This window comes from Carassius gibelio, chromosome B3, assembly GCF_023724105.1.
Source record: "Carassius gibelio isolate Cgi1373 ecotype wild population from Czech Republic chromosome B3, carGib1.2-hapl.c, whole genome shotgun sequence".
Classification (NCBI taxonomy): domain Eukaryota; kingdom Metazoa; phylum Chordata; class Actinopteri; order Cypriniformes; family Cyprinidae; genus Carassius; species Carassius gibelio.
In genome coordinates, this window is record NC_068398.1 from 8,523,485 (window position 1) to 8,540,434 (window position 16,950).

Consider the following 16,950-nt stretch of genomic DNA (forward strand, 5'->3'; position numbering starts at 1 on the left):
ACATTAAAAGCTACGATTTATCATATATGTCACAATAATAAAATGAAAATTAGATTTCTTTTAAATCTAAAAAAGGACCAGTAGCATCAAAACATACCTAACCAGCATATGTTGTTTTATTTTTTTTCAGAATATTTTTTTTTAAATTATGAATTTGACATTTCATACCCATATTAATTACATATCTCGTAATCCTAATTGACATTAATTACAGAATTTAGACTTCTGTCTTATGTCTCCTTCGTTTATCATGATTTGATTATTGCCAACAAGGCATGATTTTTTTTTTTCTTAGATGGTCGAAATGGCTTTAAGCCCTCAGAGGAACCATTTTAAATTGAAAAAGCAATAGGGCCTATTATTCTAAACTTTTTTTTTTTTTTTTATTGTCACAGAAAAGTCACTTTCATCTACTATAATATCCTAATATAAAGTGGCCATTGATATACAAAGATGCTTTTTGGATCTAGCTACCAGACAGAAATTTCACACCTTAATGTGGGATGCAAATTAAGGATAAAAGTTAGTCTAGGAATGAGAAATGATGATACGGGTTATGATTTTATGTAAACGGGCCATAATTCAATAACAAGCAAAGAACAGCCGTGTCTGAATCAGTGAAAGCGTGTTGGACTGTCTAGGAACCCAGACACATAAATCCTTTACTTTTGGCTCAGTATTGTACATTAGTTAATCTTGGTTTCTGCTTATAGGCCAAAGCTTGTGCCATTTCCACAGAATCAGGATCAAAAGCCTTTCCATGAATCGCGTTTAGTTCAGATTTCTTTACTGATATCTCCATGCTGTGGTCCGGTCTTCAAAATGCAAAACTGGATACAAAACTGCTTTGAGATTAGCTAATCATGGTTCAATATTAGACTGTTTAGGTGCCTAGCACATTGTGCAATTGTGACTTTGGACACATCTTGTTATAGTGGCAGAGACTGTTTAGCATAATCAGTCATGGAAGGCATTTTCTAATAGCTCCTTTCAGTGATCGCCTCTTTTTACATCACAGTAAATCAACATAAATCTGTGCACAACCATCTTTCATCTCAACTCAGCGTGTAGATTGTGTTTATTGCAGTATGCGGATGGGAGACTGTTTCATATTTCTGTGTTTTACATCGAGAGATGACAGAAAATCAAAAGATACTGATGCAATGTTTTTCAAACACAAATACCCGAATCCTTCAGTGAAATGTTGCAGGGTTCAGAATACACTCAGTGCAAAATAAAATAAATAAAATAAAATAAAAAATAAATAAATGATAAATGCAAAATATTAAACAAGTACCATTTCATATTGAACATAGCATTATATCTAAAACTTTCAACATTAACTAATATAAATAAATATAGTTTTACTAACATATCTACATTAAAATGCATTTGACCGATAATATAATTTATCTTCTTAATTATACTCTGCAAGAGCTTGTATAAGTCTGTAAAAGCACAGACTAATCAGAGTCAAGTTGCTTGAATTTGATGCTGATGAAGGACGATATAAAACATGGTATAAAAATATCCACTGTTCCGTAATCCTGCCACACTACCTAAAAAAATAAATTCATCAAATGACATCTAGATGAAATCACACGACAGTGGATGTGAAAGTGTGCCTCTGGAATGCCACGGCACCTGTTGAAGCGGCTGGTCTTCTCACACACACACACACACACACACCATCCTCATGCTGGAACCAGGAACACTGTGAACTGATAATGTGTTATCCACAGGCAGTCATTATAGACACTGACCTACTGTATATAAAAGACTCATCCCAGGCCTCTAGGTGTATGATTGTGTTTCTATTCAAATTTAGCACATTATTGTACAATGTATCTGGTTATGACAGTCAGAGAATGAGAGCTGGAGGTCACTGAGAAACTTTGCTTCATCCCATTATCAATGCACTGAATGTGAGGAATTCAAGAAGGTGCAGTCTTTGTTATCTGTGTCTTGCCACTTTTTCACAATTTCAAGCGCCTGGGTTATGAGTTCATGAAACTGAACCCGTGATATTTGTCTTTCCACTGAAGAGCCCTACAGTCAACATCATTGATGCCGTTTACTTACTTCATGTTCCTGGTTTTATCATGCATGGTTCATTAGTGTGTGTTATTCCAAGGAAACAAACTGTTCATCAAAGTGTAATAATGTCACCAAGCCCTGATATTTCAACCTTTCACAATCCAATTTAAATGCGTGCTTATAGTCATACTTAATCCAAAAATAAAAATTTGCTAAAATGTTTCTCATCCTCAAGCCATCGAAGATGTAGATGAGTTTGTTTCTTCATCAGAACAGATTCATAGAAATGTAGCTTTACGCCACTTGCTCACCAGTGGATCCTCTGCAGTGAATGGGTGCCGTCAGAATGAGAGTCCAAACAGCTGATAAAAACATCACAATAATCCACACCACTCCAATCCATCAATTAACATCTTGAAAAGTTAAAAAGCTTTCTGTTTGTAATAAAACAAATCCATCCATCAACACATTTTAACTTTAAACAGTCACTTCTGACCAAGATACGAGTCAATAAATAACAATTATTCCAGGTAATAATGTTCCATCACCTGTAGTCCTCTCACATCAAAATCCACATATATAATAATATGTTCTGAATCAGGAGAGAAATATGCACAGTTCAAGCAAATTTGTTTAGTAATGTTTTGGACTGCTTTTTGCTTTGAAACAGTGCTTGAACTGTGCATATTTCTCACCTGATTCAGACAAGATTACTTTTCCAGTGCAAAATTATGGATAGAGGACTTGCATTTTAGCCAGAAGCAACAGTTCAAAATATGAAGGTTAAAAAAGAAAATTAACTGATGGACTGGAGTGGTGTGGATTAATGTGCTGTTTTTATCAGCTGTTTGGACTCTCATTCTGACGGCACCCATTCACTGCATAGTATCCACTGGCGAGCAAGTGATGTAATGCTCAGTTTTTCCAATTGTTCTTATGAAGAGAAAACACATTTACTTCTTTAATGACCTGAGGGTGAGTAAATGTACATGTTTGGCTGAAATATTCCTTTGAAGCTCATTAACTATGTATTCTGTTTCACCCAGAAATTCATCGTTTAACCAAAGAAAAATAGCTTGTCTTCATCAAATTCCAAGGTGAAATGTGGGCCAGAATTTGCCCCCCCCCTTTTTTTTTTTTTCTTGAAATGACCTGTTTTCAATCTCATACATCTCCATTTGTGTCTGAATGACATGTTTTGACAGTTTTTAATAACTGTCGCATTAAATATGAGTCCTGCAGAATTAAAGCTGAATCCGCTGTTATTTTGTGGCTCGTCCTGATGACAGTGAAACAGAGCGCATGAGTTGTTTCCGCTGGCCTTTAGGGCATCGACGTAGAACAAAGTCGTAGTTGGCTGACGTAGACATGGCATAATATACGTTGGCCTTTTTTGGAATATGCAACTCTATGACAAAAATATGCAAAATAATTATAAGCATAATTTTTGATAAACAACATAAGATTAACCTTACATTCATAAATTTAATTTGAAATATGGGTTTCTGAACTTCCTCTAATTTAATAACTGACACATTTTATTGGTTTGAATGAGTTTTCAGTACCTCTGCCTTGGGCCAGAACTTGAACGAGGGTGAAGTCCTGCTCACTAGCATCCTCCAGGTTGTGTTTTTGCAGAGCTCTCTGGATCACCTGGGCCGTCTTATCCTGACTGGTCAACTGTGCAAGAGATCATGGGGGAAAAACATCATAAAAGAACAGAAACCATCTAGTTTTTGCTAAATATTCACAGAAATGAAGAAGTTGAAGAAATATTCCACAATCTTTCGTAGCTGATATTCAACAGAGGAGGATATGAATGTTTACTCAAAGAATAGGTTTTGAATAATGATCTTCACTGAATCGTATGAATAGTTAGATTTATATTTAACAAACAATGATGATGATGATGTAGAAGCAAATAAAGAAGCAATATCTCATTTTAAACCACTCACAAAAACAGGTCACAGAGTTTGAAACATATTATAACTCTTTTATACTTAGATCCATATCAATATGTTACTAGCCAGTTCTTGCATTCATTATTATTATCATTTATATTCTATATTTACATTTAATACAAATAATAATAATCATGCAATTATATATAAAACTAGTCAGATATCAGAGATGCAGGAATTATTTATTATTACTTTTAATAATATAACATCATTATTATTAATTCATTCCATTATTAGTTTCAGTAATTGTGTATGTATATACATGTACTATTAAAATTATATGTCAAAACCAAAATGATGCTAGAGTTGCAAGAATACATGAACATTATTTTTGTCATAATTATTATTTGCAAAATTTGTGTGTATATACGGTATATATAGATGCGGTACAATATGTATTATTACATGAATTGTACAATATCTATAGTTAGCTAGCACTTATTAAATGAGAAAGGCTGTCCCTGTCTCTTACTCACCAGGATGCTCTTGTACATGTTTCCATTGTTGCAGAACTCCAGGCTGACCCTGATGATGCACGAGTCGTCCACCTGTCTGTTGTAGAAGGGTAGGGAGGTCATGGAGACGGAGCGCTTGTGGGACGAGACCAGGTGAGGGTCAGCTGAAGCTGAAGAGGAAGATGGATTCAGGTTGAGGTCCTGCTGAGAGCTGGAGGATGAACTGGACATGGTGGAGGAATCAGGAGAGGAAGACGAGGGAAACGCCTCCGTGTTCGGACCACAGCTGGACAGAGACTGGAGAGGAGAGGACACAGTCACTGTTAGAGCCTTTACGGTCTATTGTAATTCTGTGTTTTACCACTGGGTGGAGTGTGGGCCTGAATGAGTATATAGGTAGGCAAAGAGTAAGAGAGGGCAGGTGTGTAATTAGAGGGAAGCACAACATTGGCTGCATCCGAAAACTTAGGCAGATGACTTGCTGCCTTGCTGTCTAATCAGGCAATGACTTTGCAGGCAGCGTTTTTGCCCGAAGACACCTCATGAAACGGATTTCGGACAGGCTTCTGAGGCGGAGTAATGGTTTAACGATCTACAGCAAAATATAGAGAGCTTCGGTGATAACTAAGTGGATATTTAATTACTGCAATATTAATTTCTCGCTAGAAATCACATAAAAAGTGCAAAACGTTGTTCAAAAAAATACATTTACACACAAACTGACCACCGACCGCAACTTTCAGACGCCATCTTTATTTTTTGGCTTAACGGTCACAGAATGGAACGCACAGGATTGTGGGATATCAAAGGCAGCGAAGGATACATCTATGCTGCCTTCAAAAACTGGCCAGATGAAGGCATCTCAGGAGACAGGAAATTAAACAGACATTGATTTCGGACGTGCCTTGATGACGTCTTCCTACCTTGGAATGCGTCCTCCGAAGCCTGCATTTTTCAGTTTTCGGATGCAGCCATTATTTGACTGTGTCTGGGGGTAGCATTCGATGCTGTCATAAGTGCATTGTGCAGCAGAACTGTTGAGTTAAAATGACCAGTACAAGCTGTGATGAATAAATATGATAAAACTGACTTTGGAGGACGATGTTTGTTTGGATCTCGCACCTCAGAAACTACCCTACAACACATCAAGTGACAAAATGATTGGTATTTATGTCCCTATAGTCATATTTTAGAGACATTCTTAACAAAACACCATCAGCAGGCACCATCACAATCATTTTCAAGTGTGAAGCACCAGTTCAGTACTGCTACAAATAGATTCGGATGATTAGATAGAGATAAAAACAATACCAGGTGACTTAACTTTGTGAGCGGTTAATGTAGAGTTGAACTGTCATTATAATGACTGAATGATAAATAACACCAATTTCGTTGATTTGAGATTCGATTATTTGATTATGCAAGAAGAATGAAAGCATATGGATCTAGCTACATAGAAAACAGAGGATGCTGCTGAATGCTAGCATGAATGTAATGTTGGGAAAGAGCATTACACATTTGATTAAAACTTTTAAAAACTTCAAACGATGGAAGCAATTAGGACAAAAAATGTCAAGAATTTGAGACAAATAAGCGCTGACGTCCATGTGTCCCTGAATACGGTGCAGAGAGCATGACTCCTGACACAAAGCACGCTTTTTAATGCTGTGTTTGAGTCATGGCAGCGCCGTAAACACGAGCGGGGGGATATTGAAAACAAGGAAAGAAGCTTCAGTAATAATGTCAGAGTCCTTAGAAGTGAACAGTGATAATATCTCAATGACCTTTAACGACATACAATAGCTCTTATGCTCACCAAGGCATTTGCTTGATAATAAAACACAGTAAATACTGTAATATTGTGGAACATTAGCACAACTCTATTTGAATATATTCAAAATTTAATTTATTCCTGTGATCAAAGCTGAATATTCAGCATCATTACTTTCTTCAGTGGTGCATGATCCTTCAGAAATCATTCTGATATGCTGATTTTTCTGCTCAAGAAACGTTCATTCATATCTAAATATGAAAAGAGGTGTATTTATATAGTCCGTTTTTATAGGAATAAAAAAGTGAACGTACCGCTGATATATAAGACGCTGATTGAGCAGAAGATATTTCCTCGAGTTCAGAGCCACTGGATCCTGACGAGGACACACTGATCTGGTCTGCGTTCTTCCTGGACGCCTCGTTCCCTGACATGAGCCTGCAACACATTTCTCTTCTATTATGTTTGTAAAAGCTTGCAGCAGACAGGACATTGCAGAAAACGTGGTTTAATCTGAAGTTGTACTCACGATGAGAGCTTTTTGGCCAGAGTTCGGTGACTCCAACCGCTGTTGGATGGAGAAGTGTCATGAGACGTCTCCAGCTGTCTGGAAAATTCATAACTGAGGACAGGGAAACATAAGCACAATTAAAATCTAGGAAAAGGAGTAATGTCATGCCAGATCTTGGAGGGGATCTCTTTAGAGTTATACAACTATTTTTGGCTGTAAAATACTTCAACTTCAGTTTTTCATTCTTTTTTATTTATTTACTTACCTTCTTAACTTTTTTATATTTGAAATGTTTTATAATTGTATTTGTTTTGTTCTGTTATATATGATTACACTTAATTCTGTTGTTTTTCATTTTGTGTTTGTTTATATTTATATTACGAATGATATCACATTTATTGTAGTCTCACCTCTCCTGATCCGACAGCAGTCTCTGACTCTGAAGCCAGGCAGCGATCTGAGGATGATGAGGTAAAACATACTGGGAACACAAGGCCTGCAGCTGATGGATCTGCTTTAAAATCTCATATTCCTGCAAAACAGTGGGAGTAATTCCCATGAAACAAAGAGGCAAAGCAGCAACACAGAGCAGAAGATTAAAGAGGAATACAAGGAACAAAGCCCTGACTGTTACGTAACACACCCTGCACAAATAATCAGTCATGAGATTAATATCAGTGTGCGCCTTCAGAAAAAGAGAGTGCTCTGTAAACATTAGGATCTCTCTACAGCGGCGACGTCAAACCGCCGCTTCTTATTTGTTCAGAAAGGGCTCTTTAAGATCACACCAGATCTATAGCAACAACAACAACATCTGGACAAAGACGGCTCGCTTTGGGTACATTGAATTAGACAGTCAAGAAGATAAACCAAGAGAAGTACTCACCCGTCTCCTCTTTTCAAAATTAATGAGGCCACCCTGTTAATAGTATTAACAGAAATAAATCAAAATGACAATTCTGCATGTGCATCCAAATGAAAAAAAAAAAAAAAAAATATATATATATATATATATATATATATATATATTTTTTTTTTTTTTTTTTTTTTTTTTATTAAAATAATTTATTAGAGAAGCTAAATAAATAAATGAAATAAATACAGAAAGTGTGATAAATAAAAAGTGCAAAGAATAAAAATGTTGTGCAACACATAAATAAATACAAAGTACAAAAAAATAAATTATATATATATATATATATATATATATATATATATATATATATATATATATATATATATATACATAATTTTTTTTATAAAATATATACATTAAGAAGTTTTTAAGTGACTGCAAGGTAGCTACTGTGGTGCTGATTTTAGTGCACAATTATGTGGCTGTTATAGTGTTTGGGGTGTTTTTAGGGCGTTCTGTGCTAGTGTATGGTTATTAGGAAGTTGCTAGGTGTTTGCTAAGCAATGCAAATGTAATATGTTGCATGAGGATCACTAATAAAGGCAATCACTCATGCATGCTTCTGAGTCCAGCCTCACCTCCACAGTGTCCGGCAGGGCCGTGTCCAGCATGGTCAGTACTGTAAGGTATGTCCCCAGATAAGGAACCGTCCCTCCTGCTGAGCTCTGTCAGAAATCACTCAGCTGTTAATCACCTGAACAGCATCACTCAAAAACACTGATTATTCAACAGAGAAAGACTGCCGTCTGCCATCATCTTTACCATCTGTTTCGCTAGAGGGCATCTCTTGGATGTTTTTGTGGTAGTGTTATCCATCTCAGTTTGACTCCCATCCTAAGAAAAAGCATGTAGTCAAGCTAAGAGATGACTCTCTAATAATTACAGAAATACATAGCATAAAAAACACTAGTGTATGTAAAATAGTCTAAACTGAGCCCTTTGTTTTTTGGTCATTCATTATAAGAACGATGCTTTCATGTGAACTCTGAGACCAATCTCAGCACACTCTGGTCGAACATAGAAGTCAGATTTAGACAAACATCACCTGTGTCTCAGGCCATAATATCATAAGTGGATTAAAAGAGAAAAGAACTCCAAATGTGAGATCAAATGTCCTCCAAAAGAACACTAAATTAAATTCACATGTCGCTTGAACTGATTTCAAAAACCTGGATTAAAACAGCAAAGTCTATTCAAGGCATATTGATTATCATGATCTTTTCATCAGGTAGCACAATGTAATAGGTTTAAGCTGAAGTACTAAAACTATTAAACTAAATATATATATATATATATATATATATATATATATATATATATATATATATATATATATAAACACTATTGAGACTGACAAATGTGCATTACAAAATTACTCATAATTTAATTAAAATAAAAACGATAATAATTAATTAATGTAAAAATGAAAGCTAATTCAAAATTGTTTCAAATATTAATAAAAATATTACTAAAACCGATGATAGTATATAAATAATACTGAAATGACACTGATGTGTTGATGTAGCTTACATCCTCAAAGATTTCTCGGCTGGTCAGCACACAGTTCTCCTCGTCTGGGAACGTTTCACACAGGATCTTAAAGACAGACATGGCCTCTCTGGAGATACACAGTATAAGAAAAGTTTACAAAAAAATATGGCTTAACCATAATGTTTTCCACTAGTGGCTCAGGTTTTCCAATTTTTATAAAATATTTTTTTTTAAATTAAATTACATCATTCTGTTCCATATAATAGCGACTCCCCAACACTATATGAGACTATAGTGACTATAAAAGCCTGTAATATTTGTGTATCTGTACCTGCTGACAGCAGCCCATGTCTTCCTTAGTCTATAGATGGGGTTGGACTGAAGGGCAGACAAAATGGCTTTAAGAGAAGAGAAGTTCTTCAGCTCTCTGCACACCTGCGTGAAAAAAAAGTCATTCTTTAACACAATTTTTTTTGAAAGAGTCTTTAAAGAAAAAGACTAAATAATCTGACAGGGATAGCACGAGAGTGGCTTTGAAACACTTAAGATCATTTAAATCGGTCTCTAAACAGAGCGAACCTGTGCTATCCGAACCCATTTCTCAATGACCCTGGCTCTTTGTGTGACCGACGTCGAGGAACGGAGCAGAGAAGTGATGACCCAGTTGGTGACTGCATTGAACTGGGCGATGGTGGCCCAAATAGTGGGCGAGAGGTTCTCCTTCTTGTCCCGTTGAGACCACACACAGCCCAGACACTGGAAAGGGACCACCTTCATAAACAGGTCCTACAACATCAGGAACACCAGCATTACAGGTGAACATGAGGAGTCGCACAGAAGCAATGAAAACAATCAAAACTTGCACTCACAGCGTCCATTCGCGTGAGCTGTTCAGCGACATCCGTAACGGAGAAACCCATGAAATCCACCAGGTTATCTGACTCATAGTCTCTCACCCCTTTATTCAAGTCTGATTCTTCTGTTTGCTCAACTGGATCACCTGCCACAACATCTGGATGCACAAAAGACAGATGAATCATGGTTACACTGATTCAAAAGGCTAAATGTTGATCTACACAAACAATAGATCATCCAACAATGACCTTCAGCCTGGAAGTTCTTGAGGAGCGCTTCATAGTGCTTGGCCAGGGGGAAGAGAGCGGGGTGTCCTCTCAGCTGTAAGCACATGAGACGCAGGGACGAGTGCATGGGCGCATCCCTAAAATCATCACTGTACTCCTCCAACCACATCTGGAGCACAGTCCACAAAGAGCTGCGAGGAAACCGGGAAAGAAGCAAATATTGAAGCTGTATTACAGAAACCGTTTTACAGAAACTGCACAAATTGACAGCATTACAAACCCACAGTGTTTTATAGAATTATATATATGCATTTAAAATATACTGTATGACATGTGTATAATACAGTTTAGTATACTGCACATTAAAGGTTAAATGTGACAAAAATCATATTATCAGAGTATATTTATACCTGTTGGGGTAATTGGTGCTGTCAAGCGCAGAGGCAAGGTTGTCCCTATTAGAAAAAATGAAAAAGTACAGTTCTTTACAAATACTATTTATTTATAAACATTACCGTATAAACATTGTTTCATTATTTAAAGACATCTTGTTATAAACCGTCTCGATAACACAGTGTAAAAAGAGACAGTAACTATCACTCCTTTATATTTTACATGTTGAAGAATGACATTGATGCAGAGCTCCTTAAAAGCTTTATTTATTAGTTACCGGCATTGTTTTCCAGTAAAAATATCTAAAAGACGCATTTACTAGAGAAGCTAAATAAATAAATGAAATAAATTAAATACATGCTGAAAGTGTGATAAATAAAAATAGTGCAATAAATAAAAAAAGTTGGGCAACAAATAAATACATAAATACACAAAGTACAAAAAAAATATATAGTGCAATAATTTAAAAAAAAATAGTACAATAAATAATTGTAATTAGGTTTATATGGTATTGTTTTTTACAAATTTTTTAACTTTAAAAGTGATACGAGCTGTGTTTTCAGACAAGTCTGTCATATTCAGTCATTTGTCTGGCTGATATAATGAAGAGGCTTTTACAAACCAAGCGTTAAATCAAATAATTAATATATGCAGGTCTTCTTCAACCTCATAAAGAAGTTTGATAAGTATATAAAGCCATGAACCTTCAGAGATGACCAATGGAAACAGAGTTCAAGGAAGTGGTCAGTGATGAAGTATCTTAATAATGTAGGGAAAAACAGCACTCACAAACTAAAGATAAGCAAATGCAGCTGGCCATCACAAACTCACATTTGCATGTGCACACATCTAAACACACACACACACCTCTGGAGGAGCATCTCGATGAGTTTGCTGGAGCTGGTGAAGGTGCGATACGTGGACAGCAGGATCCTGCCGTAGTCTTGCTCCTGACAGCAGGGGTCCAGAAGGTGAGAGACCAGTTTGTCCAGCGTGGCCGCTTTTAACCTGCGGACTTTACATGTTCGGTACTGAACGAAAGCCTCTGTGGGACCGGCCGACTGCTGGACCGGCTCTCTGCGCAGGGTGACCCCAAACACCGCCCCGTCTTCATGCTCCTCACCCCATTCCTGAACAGGCTCCTTCACCACAGATACAAAAAACGGTCACACTTTATTAGGGTCCAATTCTCACTATTAACTAACCATTAACTATAACTTTTGCCTCAATTAACCCCTTATTAGCTGCTTATTAATAGTTTATAAGGTAGTCGTTAAGTTTAAGGTATTGGGTAGGATTATGGATGTCATGCATTATATGCAATTTATAAGCACTAATAAAAAGCCAATATGTTAATAATAGACATGCTAATAGGAAACTAGTTATTTGAATTGGACCCTATACTAAAAAGTGTTACCCAAAAAACATTACTAAAAATAATACTGTAGAGATAAAAAACATTACTACTACTACTAGTACTGTAGTAATAATAGGCTACTGTACAGTAGTTCACCAAACATTCGTTGCGCTGCTTAACATGTTTGTACATTTATACATTTCTTTCTGCTTTAAAAGATTGATAAAAACCACAAAATAACAGCATTTATTTAGAAATATTTTGCAAAATTAGAAATGTCTTTACCATCCATATCAACACCTTTTAATCCATTTAATGCATCCTTGCAGGAATATACATACCGACCCTAAATTTTAATTTATTCTTACATTTGTAAACATTTTAAAATGTTCATATTACATACATTTGAGTGAAGCAAGAGAGCTTAATGCAAACTATAGTATAGCACCTAAAGAGATGAGCTATATTCTAAATCAAATACTATCAAGCAAACACACTACCCATAATGCACTATTTGTATAACAACACTGGGGACCAGCCTGTCAGCTAAAATCAGCATGGATTTGCAAACCACAGACATGAGGACAAAGAGTCATTTTGACGAGCAGCTGATGTGACTGTAACATTAGGGCAAGTCCACACACACACACACACACACACACATGCTGCTGAGTGTGGGTTATGTGCTCACTGTAAACTACTATTATGAGCTGCTGTGACACTCAAAACTATCAATTATCACCCATTATTACAGCGTTAAAAGGATAAACAAGATGAGAGCTGAAGATGTGACAACACAGGCGAGCAAAACAAGAGACTACTGTTCAAATCCAAAGTGCTTAAAATAAGAAAAAGGAATAATTGCAGTCGCTAGCTTGTTTTGGGTGGCCAGCAAAGTTTAATACTCTTGTTTTTAAGGCAGTGGCTATTTAAAACAGCATGACTACAGCTATCGTCACTCACAATCTGAATATAACATGAGTTTTTCCTGATGAATAAACCAAATGAAATGTCTTTTGATTTATAGCACTTTACAAACACTTCAGCTAATGAGAAGCTGTCCACAGCTCAAGAGGAACAGCACTTCAGTTCAAAGGACATGCACCTGGGACCTTGTGTTTTCAGCCTGCGTCGCTAAACATATCATTATACATGAAAAAAACATACCATTAAAGCTGCATAATATGACAAGCGCAATGATTTTGTCTCTCAAAACCATTTATATTTTGTCTTTTTTCACAAACATTCCTATTCTCAGTGCTCTTTCAGCTCTATATCTCCTCTAAACCACACGTTACTGTAGACACATTCATAACATTTTTCACTCGATCACACGAGGTCATGGTCGTCTGCCATCAGATAGCAAGACACTAGAGAAACTGGCTTTTATTCAAGGACCAGCAAAGGAATAACATCAGCTCTCTGATGCTCAACAAACGGTCCAGGCCATGTGTGTTGTCAGTAAAGCACAGAACTGGCACAAGAATTTTTTTTTTCCCTCAACAAAATAAGCTGTTCAACAAAAGCTGAACTGGAAGTGCTGCTGACTAGGTCATTTACTTTGGCTTAGCGTCTGTTGCCCACATTCACCAGGCCAAATCTCACAGCAGGCAAAATAGAGGCACGGGACACACAACACTGGGCACAAACTGCTGGCTGCTGTTGATTAGTTAGAATGAAAACAGGTTTTATGTCAAATGTTTATAAAAAAAAATTTATATCGTAATGTGTCATAAAAATACACAGTATATTCTATAAGATACACCCAATATTATCCTCTCTCTCTCTCTCTCTCTCTCTCTATATATGTATATATATATATATATATATATATATATATATATATATATTTAGAATAATTACAAATGCACTATGATCTATTGAAACAAAGAAACAAATAAATAAATAAATTAAATTTAACTATGTAAAGTGCAAGCCAGAGACAATAGGGAAAAATGGCAATAAATAAATTGCATAAAATTACAACATATGTATTTTTTAATTTAACTTTATTTTTATTTTTTTTTAATTTCTGTGATTGTGATAATGATTCTGCATTATTACTGTGGTATATGCAATGGCTAACACGTTCTGGACTTGGCAAATGTCTATTGTTCGCCTATGTATTAAATTGTTTATTTTGCTTTTGTCATTGTAAAGTGATCTTGAGCTTTGGAAAGGCGCTATATAAATTAAACCTATTATTATTATTATTATTATTAAACTTATAATATAATATGTTTAATGTGATTTTATGCAACATAATATAAGTCTAATACAATTTTATGTTGCAATATGTATAATATATTTTTCTATGTTTATGTAAAACTACATAAGCACTCACATAGCCTATACAAAAATATACTGACAAAAATTATTCACTTCTGCAATACATATTCACGTTATACAATATAATTTCATTGACCAACCCACTTCTATAAAAATAAAAATAAAAACATTTGTGGAATTTATAGCTTTTGTGACAACTTGCCCCAACGAGATCTGATTTATGACACTATAGTAGAGCACAGTAACGTCAAGCCCCTCTCTCTGACCCACATTGAACGGCCTCGTCTGTCAGTACTGATGTATATCTGTCAGGTGCTGGGACAGCACATTTTCTGAACACGATCTCTTACTCTATTTAAAGAGCATTCAGGTCACAGCAACTCACTGTATTCGACACAACTCAATACATAACACACTTCCATTACGCGCAACCATAAATTAGCCTATACGTGTTATTAAAAAACAGACATCAGAAATAAATAATGCATTGTCTTACCATTGTCAACTCCCATTTTCCCATTTCTGCGAGGATGCTTTTATCATATAATCCTTCCCATCCTCATAAATAACCATAAAAGCCGGAAAAAACTTAGTTGCCTTGTAGAGAATAAAAGCATTTCGCTAGAAAAGAAACATTTTGAGGGTTGCATATAACTTTAAAGTCATTACGCTGTTTAGAACATCTTACAGCTGCATATAAAACAACCTTTTTGAATAATAAGCAATTATCATGGATATAAAATGAAACTGTTTTACAGTATAAATTCTGTCTAACTATCAGCTCGCCTGTTAAACACGCATCATGGTAGAAGACCCTTGCTTTGAGGCAGGGACGGATCGCTCAAATGTGTCGTTTCACCTGCGCTCATAAGGGCATCATAAAGTGGGAGGGGTTAAAGAAGGAAGCATCTCACCATTTACCATAGACACTGTAAGCGAAGACACGAAGCTACGACGTTGATATTATATTCAATAAGCAATATGCGAATAATTTAATAACTTTATATCGAGTTTCTGACTGAAGGTGGCGAGGCGCAATCTGTTGAGCTTCCTCTCTAACGCAAGCCATGGCTCTGTCAAACGGAACTTTAATCTGAAAAAAAAAATAAAAAAAATAAATAAAAAACAAGGCTGTGATAGCCTATAATCTTCAGGTTTTTTTTTTTTTTTTTTTTTTTTTTTTACATTTACAAACGTAAAATGAAGTTATAACCTTACTTTCATAGATTTTGTAGGTGTTCTTTTGATCTTAATGTACCTCTAATGTTAATAATAGCCTATTGGCGGTTATTATGATGTGAAATTCTTCTAGACTAACTATTTTTGATCTGAACGAAACGTGCATTCATGAAAAGGTTACTTATAAATAAATAAGTAAATATTATACCACTACTTGTGCCATTGTTTTCCCCTTATATTAACATTACATATATACAATACAATATAGGCTATTTATATATCTAATATATATTTAATAATGCAGTTGCTGTCAATGCCATAATGAAATTAATGAAATGCATCAGTAGTTGCTCTATATGCTATTAGATCAAAATATTTTATATACAATTTTAATTCATAGGCTATGTGTATGAAATTGAGATAAAATGTATATTTCAAAATACACTTTGATTTGTACTCTGTGTACCAGTCATATGAAGGCTCGGACAGCCAATCTTATATTTTAAGTCTAACTTCTGCATCCTCATAAAGTTCAGGGCTGGAGATGAAGCGCCAGAGAGGAGGGCTTTTCTGATTGGAGCTCAACGTGTGTCCCGTGGGACTTTTGTGACGTGGTTACTGTCGTCACTGCCAATCATCTGATCTAGCCGCTATTGCCAAATAATATTTTACATACTGGTAGAGACGTGTGAGCTTCATTAGGGCAAGTGGAGTTTTCCAATCTCAAATTATGTTTTATCTCAGTAGCAAAGTGAAGAGAGATGAAGCAAACAGTAATTAGGACATGGCTAGTACTGTGAAAATAATAGGACAAGCAAAACCTATACTAATATGATGTCATTTTTGCCAGGCACACATAACACCTATATTCAGTGTTGTCAAACAATAACTTGAAATCTGAGCTGTGTGTTGAACTCTGAAAGTGTAGGAGCTCTATAAAGCAGGGTTTGGCTGTAACAGGAAGACATCAGGCCCTGGAGATGTGGGTCTCACACGTCACTATGGGAGCTGTGCTTCTGTATTGTTGAGGGAGTTCAGGCACTTTGAAAACAGTGTCACCCAAGACGGTTTGTTTTAACACCATGCTTATTTGTAGCACAACAGAGAACAGAACTTCCCAGGGGAATGAGATTTTAGATTTTAGTGCTTTCATAATATTCCAAAATACCAGAAAACACTGCTTATCTCCTGGTTAGATAGATGTAATCATTACACCCCCATAAGAGTTCAAGACATCCTTCAACATTTATTTATGGGAAACAAAACTTCCTTATTGGATTGTGATTTTGTACTTTAGTAATTTTCTAATATTCTACTGTTTTCAGAATGGTAGAATTTGAGAATATTTACTTTTTCTGGTTAGACAAGCTATAACGATAACAATTTCATAATAGTTCAAGAGCTCTTACAGATTATAAAATATTGTGAATTTGAGCTAATTTAGCTCAGCTCATCCTATATTGAAATTTCTAAATAAAGTTAATATTGTTGTTGACATGAATTATAAC

The 16,950-nt window shown here is 35.6% G+C and overlaps 1 protein-coding gene across 1 annotated transcript; it reads right to left on the minus strand.

Moving 5' to 3' along the window:
* Nucleotides 1-1,048: 1,048 nt before the first annotated feature.
* On the minus strand, nt 1,049-15,104 carry LOC127952817 (ral guanine nucleotide dissociation stimulator-like 1). Its single transcript, XM_052551647.1, has 17 exons — nt 14,760-15,104; nt 11,485-11,759; nt 10,635-10,679; nt 10,246-10,415; nt 10,012-10,154; nt 9,722-9,928; nt 9,474-9,577; nt 9,182-9,269; nt 8,414-8,485; nt 8,230-8,316; nt 7,622-7,654; nt 7,146-7,267; nt 6,754-6,846; nt 6,539-6,662; nt 4,475-4,750; nt 3,603-3,717; nt 1,049-3,445 (listed from the first exon to the last, which is right to left on the minus strand). Exons 1-17 carry the CDS (start codon nt 14,781-14,783, stop codon nt 3,300-3,302), a joined length of 2,124 nt encoding a protein of 707 aa, XP_052407607.1. The 5' UTR covers nt 14,784-15,104; the 3' UTR covers nt 1,049-3,299.
* Between the last annotated feature and the right edge of the window lie 1,846 nt (nt 15,105-16,950).

Excerpts from the sequence above, each read along its gene's own strand:
- LOC127952817 (XM_052551647.1), bottom strand. The coding sequence starts at position 14,783 with ATGGGAAAATGGGAGTTGACAATG. Across the intron at positions 10,680-11,484 it reads ATCGAGATGCTCCTCCAGAG|GGACAACCTTGCCTCTGCGC; the intron begins GTGTGTGTGTGT and ends TTTTTCTAATAG. Across the intron at positions 10,416-10,634 it reads AGCACCAATTACCCCAACAG|CTCTTTGTGGACTGTGCTCC; the intron begins GTATAAATATAC and ends GTTTCCTCGCAG.